Source organism: Delphinapterus leucas, chromosome 3 (assembly GCF_059928025.1).
Source record: "Delphinapterus leucas isolate spDelLeu-1000000601 "Yukka" chromosome 3, BTC_Dleu_Yukka2, whole genome shotgun sequence".
NCBI lineage: Eukaryota > Metazoa > Chordata > Mammalia > Artiodactyla > Monodontidae > Delphinapterus > Delphinapterus leucas.
Window position 1 is genome coordinate 107,679,523 of NC_143131.1, and position 13,904 is coordinate 107,693,426.

General features: G+C 34.6%; 1 protein-coding gene across 1 annotated transcript in view; it reads right to left on the reverse strand.

The window, feature by feature from the left end:
* Window positions 1-13,904, reverse strand: part of FBN2 (fibrillin 2) — a 231,632-nt gene that overhangs the window by 84,769 nt on the left and 132,959 nt on the right. Inside the window, exons 15-19 of the mRNA XM_022588708.3 lie at window positions 13,020-13,142; window positions 7,611-7,763; window positions 5,140-5,193; window positions 3,425-3,550; window positions 1,382-1,507 (exon numbers count right to left, since the gene is read on the reverse strand). Coding sequence (XP_022444416.1) covers window positions 1,382-1,507; window positions 3,425-3,550; window positions 5,140-5,193; window positions 7,611-7,763; window positions 13,020-13,142 — 582 coding nt within the window. The remainder of the gene's footprint in view (window positions 1-1,381; window positions 1,508-3,424; window positions 3,551-5,139; window positions 5,194-7,610; window positions 7,764-13,019; window positions 13,143-13,904) is intronic.

Sequence of the window (13,904 nt, forward strand, 5' to 3'; positions counted from 1 at the left end):
GGTTGAATACATTTAAGAAGCTTAGGCTAAACACATATTATGTGAAAATATTCAAAATTCTTAAGTGTGCCCCCTGTCGTCTCTGCTCATCTATGGACAGGATGAATCTTCAAGTACTTTAGCTGGGAATGGAAAGTGCGCTTTTCTTTGAGCAGCTCCTGCCACAGGTGGTGGATAGGAGGGGAACTCAACAGTTATCAGAACTAAGTTCAGAAAAACTGCATTTTATGCAGAGGTTTTCTTTTTTCTTCCCTTTTTTTCTTTCTTCAGGTTAATTACTGCTTTTCAGTGGTCCCTCAAATTCAATCTAAACTGAGAATTGCACTTTGTGATTGCATTTCATTGACTTCAGCTAAGTCCTTTGTGTTCTGGTGTCTTGTTTGAGTCCTAACTTGTTTCTGTTCATAAGAATGCTTTGAAGTTAAACAATAAGATGAACAGAACGTTAACATCTTTTTGCATAATATTACTATTGCAGTTTTCTTGGCTATGAAGTCACTAGGAAACAAATACTTTAACAGATAAAAAAGGGCTACTCCAAATAACTAAAGATGAAATTTTTTTTTGAAAAGGTTACTATTCGGAAGTAGTTATTGGATTTGAGAATGTCATGGGACACTTCTGTAGGCCCACACAGTGAGACTTAAAAGGAACAATGACTAGTAGTCATACCACAGAGTATTCTGAAATACACAGTACTTTGATCAAGAAACAAAAACATAATTGAAGGCACTCATTGCTTAGCTGGTATCTACTGAAAATGAGGCCTTTCCTAAGCATTTAACTCATTCATGTAACTCCCACTGAAGAAAAATGAGCTTAAAAGAAAAGGAAGACATTTTTAAACAGTGATTCACGATCTTTAAGCCCAAATTATAACTTCAAAATTTTCAAATGCAAAGGACAATTTTCTTGGACTGTAAATTTAATTAAGGTGACCATTTTTACTCAAGCCCCAAATATTTTCTGGGCCAACCTCTGAGGTCTATCAATCATTTCATAAATAAAATGCCTAAGAGCTGACTTTGCCATTACAGTGCAGGTTCCCCCAGGCTAATGTGCCACAGTAGTTTTAAAAAGGGAAAAACAAACAAAAATCTGACATTTTATTAGCAAGTAAAACAAATTGGCTCCTTTCACTTTTTTTTCCCATTAAATTCAAAATGTTTGGTGATATTTCATCTGAATGGGACAAAACTGATGGTTTTATAAACTGGGTTAGGTGCATGCTATTTCTAAAACTGGCAGATTAGCTGAAAGAGATTATAAAATTTTAAACATATTCAAACAACATTCTTTCTTCTCTATTGCTTCATAACGTACTTGTGGTTCACGCATATTGAGGTGCTTACTGTTCACAACGAAGGAAGATGGCTCTTACCTTCACACGTCTCTGTCTCAGTCCTGAACAGATAGCCAGGTGGGCAGGTGCAGCTGTAGCTCCCAGGTGTGTTTCGGCATAGGCCATTGTCACAGAGCAGTCTGTTTACCAGGCACTCATCAATGTCTGGAAGCAACCGTTAGAAGACAGGACACACACACAGTGAAACAAACAGTACAGTGATCAAAATGTTTTATTTTTGTTGTTTGTTTTTTTCCTCACCCCATACCTTGACTCAGTCAGTCTCTTCGTATCCAAAACACATTCCTGATCCTAAGCAAAATATATTTGGTTTTACTCATATGGAACATTCTTATTCTTGTGGCTACTTTTAAGATGCTTTTGAAGTTCCTGGGAGGTGTGTAATGATTTGGAAAAGGCACATTACTACTTTGTTCTTCATTTACTTACTGCCCCACAGCGGTATTATATTTTAAGCATCACCATAATCTCCCTCATGATTGTACATTTTATCAAGTGGCTGAATCACTATTTATTTATCCATTAGTCCATGCTACGGGTTGAAATGGGTCTCTCAAAAAATATTTTGAATCCCTAACCCACAGTACCTCAGAATGTGACCTTATTTAGAAATAGGATTGTTACATAGTAATCAAGTTAAAATAAGATCCTTCAGGTAGGTTGTATTCCAATATAGGTATGGACACCAACGACTGGAGTCCATATGAAAAAGGGCAAATTTTGACATAGGGACAGACACATACAGAGGGAAGGTGATGTGAAGACACACAGGGGAAAGATGGATGTGTGGCTAGAGTGACACATCTAAAAGCCTAGGAATGCTAAAGATTGCCAGCAAACACCAGAGACTAGAAGAGGAAAGGAAAGATTCTCCCCTAGAGCCATTAGAGAGAGTGTGGTCCTGTTGACACCTTGATTTTGGACTTCTGACTTCCCAAACTGTAACAATCAATTTCCGTTGTTTTCAGCAACCCCGTTTTGTATACTTTGTTAGGGCAGCCCCAGCAAACTAAAACTGGAATTCGGCTTCATTTTTATTTTTAAAATCTAGTTTTAATTTTATCAAAATTATGCACGTACCTACTTTAAAGAGTTGAGTAGTGCCATGAACCATGTTCAATGTGTGAATGCTCACTGAATCTCCCTGTTTTCAGTAGGGTACTCATGTGCTCAACTGTACTTGGACACTACGCTGGAAGCAACTTTGCTTCTGGGGAATAAAAACTAGCTGGTTTGCATATTTTTATAAATGTTCAACAATCTCTGGCTGGTGCCCTTCCCAACAGATATCAAAATCTGTTATAAGTACATGATATTTAATATAGCTTTATATATCCATCTGTATGTATGTCTTCAACCCAAGGTGAAATGGATATATAATAACATAAATCAGTAATAAAACCCAGAGCCATAAACATAGAAAAATGTATTTCTTTCTAATCATAATCATCAAGACTTGGATGTAAGAGTCATCAGTGGTTAGATGTAAAAATTATTATATATAATAATGGATGGAATAACATTCGTTTTATAAAAGTGAACTCAAGTGTTCCATGGGAAAATCTAGATTCTTCACAAATTCTAGAACATACGAACTACATACTTGAGTTTTTTCAAACATTCCCTTATAAATTACAAAAGGAAACACTCATCTCCGTTATCATGTTTGGATATGTTGCAGCAACTGATTCTTTATAAGTCAACCTGTAATATTTAATTTTCTTATTATTATCCACACTGCCTCATTAATTTTTGAATCCCACTTCCTAGTGAAAAATTATAGGATTAAGATATATGCAGATATAACAGGCCGATAACTGACTCTGTGTCCATTCACTTGGGAAAAAAATAATTTAAATACTAAATTGTGCCACTAAAAAGTTTGTTACTATGTAACAGCATTTGTTTGATTCCCATATTTTTCTATCTCTGCACTAAAAAGGAAACAAGAAAAACTGTAAGATCTCTAGTTTTACTCATTTATTTGTAGTTTGATTTCTCCTATAATCCATGGGATTAAACTATACAAAAGGCTCTTGTATAATAAAACAAATAACTTACCAATACAGTTTCTTCCAGAGGCATCTGGCTCATAGCCACTGTTGCAATTACAACGGTAACTACCACGTAAATTTTCACAAATTCCATTGGCACATATATCAGGATCCAGAGCACACTCATTGATATCTGCATTAAATGTTCAGAGTTTAATGCTCACAGCCACTTATTGTCTGTTGATACATGTATGTCTAGTAAAGATCACTCAAAATACGTAGTGTCTAACCCTGCAAACCCCCAATTTGCCATTCAGAAAGGGAAACGAAATGAAAATAAGGAGTGAGAAGAAAATAGAGAGATATGGGACACTTCCTGGTAAGTCAAAAGAAAAATGAAGGGAACCGGCAGAAATTCAAAGCATTAAGCCATGTAATGTGCTGGCATTTATGATAAAATTAATAAAGAAATTTATAGACTGTTGGCTCAAAACCCAAAGGAAAACTCAACTTGATAGGTATTATAACCATCTAATTAAAAGGCAAAGATTTATTAGGGTGCCTGTATAATTTTATGGTCCTGAAGGCCTGGAATATTTCTATTTTATTATCATTTTTTATAGTCAACTAAGTAATATGATACTTATTAAATGTTACTCATTGTTGATAAGTTGAAATTAATGGAGAGGACAGTTCAAATGTGGATGCTTGAGAACACAATGTTTTACAACAAGCCATGAACATGACTACGCTCTGTCACCTGTGGGCCGTGGGACTTGAGGAATGATGTGCTTGTATGAGCAACCATCTAGTTGCAATGGCTCTGTTGGGGAGGCCATATTGAAAGGGAATAAAAAAACGGAGTCAGCATAAAATAAAATTTTGGTAACTATGCTCAAATTTTAATCCTAACTACTGTGTTCTAGAATTTGGGAAGCCTTAAATACTCCAGAAATGTTAGTCTTTTAATCTAATTTTTGGGAGAAACATCATTGTAAAAGTTTGCTCCTTTACTCTGGTTTCTGATGTTCTTTGCAAAAAAATGTGATATTTACTGTCAATTAATCTATAATTTGTCTAAAGTCTCCTCAAACATGAAAGTATTAGAATATATATGTAAACTAAAGATTAATAGCACCCTACAATTTTATTTTAAAAAAACAAAGGACACTATTAACATATAAAATAACTTTATAAACACATATGTACTTAATGTTCAAGTTCTATATTGTAATTTTGTTAATCATAGTGCTAAATTTTAAAAAAGAAAACTTTAATGAAACCTTGTACTTCTTTGGTTGGACAGAAACATTTTAGTATTCTTAGTCATAAGTAGTCAATTTATTTTTAGGGCAGTATATCTCAAATATCTGTTAAAAATCCATATCAAATATCTCTTACAGATTGTTTTTGTTTAAACCATGTCAGCACCATTATTTAACATTTTTCTTTAAATTGTCTTGTTTTTCTTTTTTTTTTTTTTTTTTACAAGCTCTAGCTTCTTCTTAAGTGACGGTATCCGTAAAATCATGGTTGTAGTTTGTTAGTGACATTTTAAACAATGCATATTTAACAGATAAATATTTATCTACTATGAAAAATGTACATCTACATACTTATTGATACCATCTAGCTTATAACCATTGTTCTAGGAGATAATTTATTTTATTACTTTATACTGATATATTTTTATAATAGTAAATACATCTTATCTATAATATTATAATAATAAAGCTATAAAACTATATAATTATTATAAGATTGAGAATTGAATAGAGCTACCTCTTCCATCCACAGTGATACCTACTCCGCTACTACAAAGACCGTGGAATTCAGCTGTAAGATAAAAACAAATAGAGAAATCAAAAACTCTAAATTATATCTGTTCCATACACAAGTCACTTACATAACTCCAAAACTATCATTAAAAATTACCTGCAACAACTTAAAATGAAAAGGACCATTTTCTAGCACAAAATTATTTTAAGAATTCCAAAATCACAGGTAAGCATAAAAAAGTAAATAAAAATAACTGTGATTATCACCCTGAATTTCATTAATATATTGATAAACATTACAAATATTTTCTACTTATGTAAACTTTAAAAATATCTAAATTGTACAACAGAGATTGCTTTTTAGATTTTCTTCTCCTCTCAATAATAAAATAATAGAAAACACTTATGTAATAAATAGCATTTACCACGTGATGTGCCTGGTGTTGTTCTAGCATTTTCCATCTAATAATTTATTTAATCCTCCCAATACCACAAACTAGATACTGTTATTTTTCCTCTTTTAATCCCAAGAGAGCTTGGATAGAGATGGGAAGTAACATGCTCAGGTCATAGAGTTTGTAAGTGGGGAGTAGGCTTGGACCCTCTGTACTCTACAATAGACATTTCATGTAATAGCCTATTTATAATGAGACGATTTAACATCTTTTCTCAGTTATGTGGATCTACCACACTCATTCAATCAATCTCTTATTGATGAAATTAGGTTTGTTCAACTTTCTGCAATTATAATAAAAAAAATACAAAGTTCAATTCTATCACTAGGTTAATCTCTTGGAAGTAAAACTGCTCAAAGTTTATGTCTCTTTTAAGGTTTTTGATAGTCCCCCTCTCCCTAAATATCCCAGGTTACCCTTCTAACACCAATGTAAGAGAGTACCCATTTCTGTATATCCTCCCCAACACTGGGGAAAATCAATCATTTGTATTTTACCAATCTAATAAACAAAAATGACACCTTTTTAAACTTTTCTTTTAATTTTAGATAGATTTCTTTTAATTTTTATATGGCACTCTACCATTTGCCTTTCTGCTTTGTGAAGTTGTCTATGTACACTGTACTTTTTTCTGTAGAGGATTTCAACTTTCGTTATTGATTAATGTAAATTCTTTATAAATTAAATAAAATATTTTTCTACTTTATATGTGTATTTTAGTCTTTGGGGTCTGTTTTGAGAGTCCTTTATCATTACAAGATAACAAAAAGTTTGTATCTTCTACAAAAAAATTATTTTGTAACATTTAATGTAGGGAGCTAACTCCATATTTTTTCCAATATTTATCAACAATATTAATTACTTAGTTTAATTTGTTCTCACTGATCTCAATGCTATCTTTATTGTGTCCTATATTTCCACTTATATTCAGAACTCATTTTATTAGTCACTAATCTTTTTACCTAGTCTTGTTATCAATTTTTGCACTTCTTTCATAATATGCATAATTCACTTAACATTTTAGGGGAAGACTTCCTTCATTAACTCCTCTTTTTAAAAAATGTCATACTCAGTAATTCTTCCCGAGGGACTCTCACCATTTTGCTAAGGTTTGAACAGTCCATTTAGGATTTTTAACAGAATTACAAGCCACTTCCTTTGCTGGAATTCATTTCTTCCATCTTCTACCTAGGAAGTTCTTATTCCTTTTTTCAAGACCAAAGTAAGCCTCCACCCCTCTGTACAGTCTTTCCCAGCCTCCCCAGGCAACTAACTGCTCCTTCCTTTGTGCTCTCCCAGTTCTTTATGTCCCTTTTAAGGCAGCAATCATACCAAACTGTAATTTATATGTTTGCCTACCTATATTTTCAACTATTCCCAACTTTAAAGGAAAAGAGATTGTGTTTATTTCTGATTCCCTACTGTACTTACATCTATTCAATACAGTTTTCATAAAAATATGAATAAACAAGTCATAGAATAGTCAAAGAATTAAACTGTTTAATGTGCCTATAATTCATGACAACATTCAGAAATAAATTTATGACTTTCTGGAACTACTGATATTCCTGATAAACTGGAACTTCTGATAGACTGCAGCCTAAGACCATTCTGTGTAAAGATTAAAAATAAATAAATAAAACCAGGTTCTCATGAACTTATTATAACCTTGAAAGTGATACGTAAATTTTATGCTATTTATCTTCAGAATGACAGAAGGGATGGAAGATTTTGAGGCTAACATATTCACGTAAAGAATCCATTGTAACAGTCATAATTGGATCATAAAATAAATAAATAATCATAAAATTCACCGTGTGTTCTCTCTGCCTAGAGATCATAAGTAAAAACAAGATAGATCTCTTTATTATATGCTTCATATGTCAACACAGATTTGGATTTCTTTTCTTCCATTAAAAATAAAGACAAAACACTTCAGAGCCGAGGTACTCTTTGGCCAAATATCTAATGTGACATTTCTAGATTCTTTATCAGGTGTGAAACTGGCGAAGGTGACTACCTGAATTTTTAGCAGGGCATGGCTGGCAGGGCTCTCCAAAACCATAGTCTGGATTGGCACAGCAGCATTCAGACTTGGTCACTGCACCAGGAAAAGGACGGACACACACTCCCTTCTTGATTCCACCATAGCATGTACTGCGCATGTGAGTATCTAAAGGAGACAGAAGAACAATGATTTGAGACAGTGATAGAGACAAAGAGATTTCAAAACTGAAGGCTTCTTGTAACTTAAGTGGTCACTGTATGGGAAGCTTCTAGAAGGCATCTGCCACTTTTCTTTTTCTTTGTATCTTTAGCATCTCATAGTGTTAAGAAATCAACAAACGTTTGTTGAGAGAGGAAAAGAATAAATGCATTATCAACAATTCTTTTTTTTTTTTCCAAGAAGTTTTATGTGCTACACAAGCATCAATTATCCCACTTTTCCTCACGGGCCTGTCATTGAGCCAGGTATATTTCCACAGTTATAAACAAGACTTAGAGCTCTAATCACTGACTACATTTAATATTATTTCTATTTTAGAAGTTCTTATGAACAATGAAGTGCAGTGCAGTTAAACTACCTTGAGATGATACTGCTTGGTCATGAACTTTCTTACTTAAATTTCTGAGTTAGGTGACCTTTCTCTTCAACCCCCAATTTACTGTTGTGACTGTGTTTTAATCATTGCAGACTCTCAATAAATCCAGTTCCACAAATAATATTCAATAACTATCATTATGTATCTGTGGCATTGTGCTTGTTGCTTTACAGACATTACCTTGTTGAACATTCAGGCCAACAACTCCATAGGATAGTGATCATTACCCACTTTTTATAGATGAAGAGGTTGAGGTTCAGAGCGGTTATATAAGTACCTCAAAGCTGTAGACTATCCACTGTCTGACCTGGAATTCAGACTCAGGCTTGTGTGACCTCCAAAACTTTTCCTCTTTCTACTATGTCCTGTTACACCCCAAAGAAGTGTATCCTGCTTAGTTCTCTCATTCTAAATTCTCATAAAATATAATACAACTTTATGAGATGGTAAATGGTGAACTATAGAAAAACTCAGATCATCGTACAGGCCAGAGAAGCAGTAGAGCTTTTAAGCAGTCTATTGATATGGCAATTCCATCAAAGAGATAACCATTATTATAAATATCTATAATTATTCATAACTTGTTGGAAATAACTTTATCTGCTTGTTATGCAAACTGAGTCACCTATGTCTTACAATGTGGTGATGTTTCCCGTTAAAACAATGAGATGTGTGGCCGCATTAAACAATGAGATCTGTGTATGCTCAGATAGAAGAAGGTCATAAGATTTTACCACTCCAACCCTGGGAAGGGGACGTGCTGTCCCTTTCTGCTTCTGCTATGGCCTGGTTTGGCAGTCAGCTCTGAGTTACACATAAGAATAGGACTCAACACAATGACAAATATGCACAAATACCACATAGTTCATGATTTTCAATAAGATTTTTGTGAGTTCTTAGGATGGTGCCACTTATCTCAAAAGGCATCATAGAATGGTCAAAGTTATTTCTGTTTTCATGTTAAGAACATAAGCCAGGAACAATTTTTAGAAGCAAGTTGATAAAAAGCCTATGGTACTCACTTCTATTTTTAATGAAGACAGTTGACTTTTTCCTTTTCAAAGACCCCACACTGGAACCTTAGTTCACATTATTCTCTTCAATGTAACCAAGCCACTGTTCCCAGTGGACAGGATTAGAGGTACCGATACCAGCAGCACGATCAGAACATGCTCACATGAATATTTTGGTGGGTGACCCGACTTCATCCTAAGCTATACCTGTTCCATATGTTATCAAATTTCTCCATGTCTTTTCTTTCTTAAAACTTGGAATTGATGAAGGACTTTTTCATGGAATTATCATACTTTATCTTTACCAAAGGTAAAATTGGTATGGACACAAGATGCTAGCTGTATTTTACATTCTTTAGTATCAACTTTTCTTTATAGCTTAAAGCAGCAACTCTAAGACTATTTTTGATGTAACATCACTATTCCGATTTAACAGAACAGTAATAATTGTAGTAGATAACTTATTGGGCATGTTTTATGTGCCAGACATCATTCAAGCTTTACACAAATATGTCTAATGTTAACATATTTAATCTTCAAAAACAACTAGTGAGCAAAGGAGGCACAGAGAGGTAATGTGTCTTGCCTAAGGCCTCACAGCTAGTAAACAGCAGAACTAGGGTAAAGAAAAAAATTAACCTTTTACCTGACAGAACTGTCAAACAGCGTTCATGAAGATATTGAAATACTAACGTAACAGGATGCTAAAAAGGAAATTTAAGCTGAAATCCCATGGTGCTAAATATCATATAACAAGGTGAATTTTGAGACTCCATCCTGAAGGAAGTAGAGATGGAAAATTGGTTGCCAGGTCCTTAAACCCCTCCCAATACCGAGGATACAATTTAGAGAATAGCAATTAAGAGTTTTTGAGGAGGATTTTTTTGGAAGAGCCAGATTACAAGTTGGGCATGCTTCCATCCTCACCCCTGGTCAAGAGAGCAGAGCTTTGCAGGGAGCAACTTGAAGAGCTTTGCACCCAACTCTGTCAGGGACATGTAACACACAGAGGAGAGTGGCTGCTATTCCCACTGTAGAACCTCTGTTCACTCGGTTCAGAGGGCAAAGGGTGGCACGTCCTATGGATGAGACACGGGCCACACTAAGTGAGGTTCCTAAAACGACTACGTGGAGGGTGATGAGACACCATTAGATCTCTGTCTGAAGTGGACTGCAGAAAGACAAGACGTTGAGCCAGGAGTGGCCACCAGGAGAAAAATGCAGTGTCTGCATCTTGGGAAGGGCAGGCCAACGCCCCTGACATAATCATGAAATCACCCACGAGGAAGAAATTGGCTTTAAACTCGTGTGAAGCCCAGAAGTCTTGAAGCCACCCTAGGACACTGTCACTGCTTCTGCCTTCTCACCTCTCCTCCTGCACTTGAGCCTGTGGAGTCAGAAATGTCTTCCTCACGAAGGTCTGAGCTTGAGAGGGAAGTCATAACTTCAAATCAAGTTCGAATATTAACTATTATATGATGCTGGACATTCTAATTGCTAAATTGAGATTATTTTCATTACCTAAAGTAGTCATATAAATTTTTGCTATCTAAAAATAGTAAAGTAAGGGGCTGCCTGAGTTTTCTTCCTTACTTATTGGATAAACTGCTCCCATTGAATAATTAAAAATATATTTTTAAAGGATTGAAAAAAACAAAATACAGTTGCCTTTTGTTCATATCCTTCCTGTGAGTCATGCTTGTTCAACATACTAGTTACAATAGTAATTTAATTTTCTGAAAATAAAAACCCACATCGCACTCTCTAGGGAAACAAAAATGAACAAACAAAATCTAGAATTAAAGTGCTAACTCTAATAATAATTCATAGTAATGATTCATTTCTAACCTCAACAATCAATGCAACTGAAAGCATTTCAAAAGGCAGAAGACATGAAGAAAAAATATCTAGCATGTTAAGGGAACAGTAATATATAATTTTACACACAGAACAAATAGTGTTTTTATTTTAAAAAGTTTAAGTAACCACAATTGTGAAAAACTGGAGAGCGTTTCCCAAAAATTTCTAATGCCTTTTCTGTATGTGGACAAGAGAAGGAATATTTGAACCCTGAATTCCTAACAACTACTCATATCTCGGTTGCTTAAAAGAAAAATTATTTCTCCCTCTAAAACTGGTTTTGTACTCACCATAGTTTTCAGCAAAATCATTTAGATAAAGGAAAAAAGCAACTGAAAATATTTTAGCTCTCTAAGCAGCAAGGAGCTACATTCTTCTAGTTGCTGTATTTGAAATAGCCCTGAACGAAGTGCTGACAATCTTGTAAGCTGAAATAAATCCTAGATTGGATAGAGTGGATGAAACTTTAAGTGGTCAGATTATTTCCATCTGCTGTTGCCTCTTTTTTTTTAACCTTCAGAATCCAAATGTTTTGATTCCCATAGGTAAGAATAAAGTAAAACCAACTATGAGAAAGACTTTCATTTCTCTCAAATATACTTTTAAACCAGTGAGTATGTCTGCCTTTTACTATGTGACCTGAAAACAGATGGTGCACAATGGCTAATTCACCCTAGAAGTTTCATGAAAGTGCTTTGGAGAGAATACGGCATTCAATGTATTTTTACAACACACTCACTCTGCTCTTGCTATCATTAGGACACGTTGGGTGGGTTTCGAAATGCCAATGACATTTTCATTTTGCCTGCCTCTTTAAAGCTGATGCCTGGTAACTCAAAAGTATCCAAGAGGAATTCTGAATGGTTTCAAATAAAATATACATTCTCTCTCATACTCTTCCCAGGTTTCTATCATTAGTTACACAGTGATGAAGAATAACTATTTAGAAACATTTCTAGCTTTTGATATACGTCGAAGTTGTATTGTATAAATTATTTACATTTAAAATTTTGTTTGGGGAAAAAAAGCAGACTCACAGATACAGAGAACAAACTAGTGGTTACCGGGGGCGGGGCAGGGGGAGCAAGCAATATAGGGGTAGAGGAGTGGGAGCTACAAACTGTTGGGTATAAGATAGGCTCAAGGATATATTGTACAACATGGGGAATATAGCCAATATTTTGTAATAACTGTAAATGGAAAGTAACCTTTAAAATTGTATAAAAATAAAATTTAAAAAAATTTTTTAAACTCAGATGGAAAAATAAATAAATAAATAGATTTTCTTGGGATAAAAACAAGAATTTATTTAGATACAACTACAGTACCCATTTCAAGTCTTATTTGTTATTAATTATAAAATATAAATCCATTGTATTTAGAGATGTGGTTATCTAACACTATGAAGAATGCTGGTAAAGGACAATTTTTTTTTTCCTTCTCCAGCATTTCTGACTTGCATCTCATCAGAGGCTTCTGAAGGGGGCTAGCCGGGCTCTTTGTCCATTTCTTTTAAACCACTTTATTAATATATAATTCACATACAAAGAATTCACATATTTGAAGTGTACAATTCAATAGTTTTTAGCATATTCACAGAGTTGATCATCATCCTAGCTGATTTCAGAACATTTCACCACCTCAGAAATGCCTTTGGTGATCACCCCCTTCTCCCACCAACCTCACCCTCTCCTGCTCTAAGCAACCACTAATCTGCTCTGTCTCCACAGATTTGACCTTCACAAACATTTCATTTGGAGTCATATACTATGTGGTCTTTTATGTGTGGCTTCTTTCACTTAGCGTAATGTTTTCAAGTTCATCCATGCTTTCGTATGTGTCACTACTTCATTCGTTTTTATGGCTGAATATGATTCCATTGTATGGATATATCTTTATCCCTTTTTCAAAGATCATTTGGTCAGTGGGGCCATTACAGAATGTTTCACTTACCAACACACACGCGTCCATCCACACCCACAGCCAGGCCTGGGGGACAGTCACAGCGGAACGACCCTTCATTGTTTATGCAATGCCCATTCATGCAGATTCCTGGGGTCTGGCACTCATCAATATCTGCCCAGAAGGAAACACAAGCCAGGCCATTACTGGGTAAATTTAACTTTCCTACAGAGTTCACCTGTTGCCACCACTCTACATTATCAACACTTTGTTTTCAATTTTATAATTTGTGGAAGAACACACAGATGTGACAACAAATCTTATACACAAATGCAATTCTTTCAAACGTATTTTTCAGAAAGACTGAGTGAAAGTTGCCTCATTTTACCACTTAGAAGAGTCTCACAAATTCATTTTTCATTATTTATTTGGCAATTCAGCTTAATATTAAAGATATTTAACTCAAATTAGTTAAGTGAAACAAATTCTTCAAACTGAGGTCAGTGTTTGTATTTAACTTTTAGCTACACACACATAAAATTCTAACTAAGATGCTGTTTTAATTTTAATTCAATTAGTTCATAATAACAAAATAATTTGGGGTCTCCCTTGTAATTTTCAATTCAATTGCTTGAATTTATGAACTGTAACCCACCATTAAATGGTTTCCCCCCAAAAGGGAAACAGCCTTCCAAACACGGGGCTGCCAAATCATGAGCATTTCAAAATTTATGGATTACAGCATTTGTAATTAAAAAATTAACAGAAAGTTCAATAAAGCAGGAACTGGTGAGATTTAGGTGATCTTTATATGTGTACTTAAGTTTCTTAAGAACTGCTAAAATGTTACATGCTGTAATGTCATGCTACACACTGGAACAGAATGCTAATCTCATACCCTGTGATTAATCCACGTCAGCTAACCTTGAGATGACA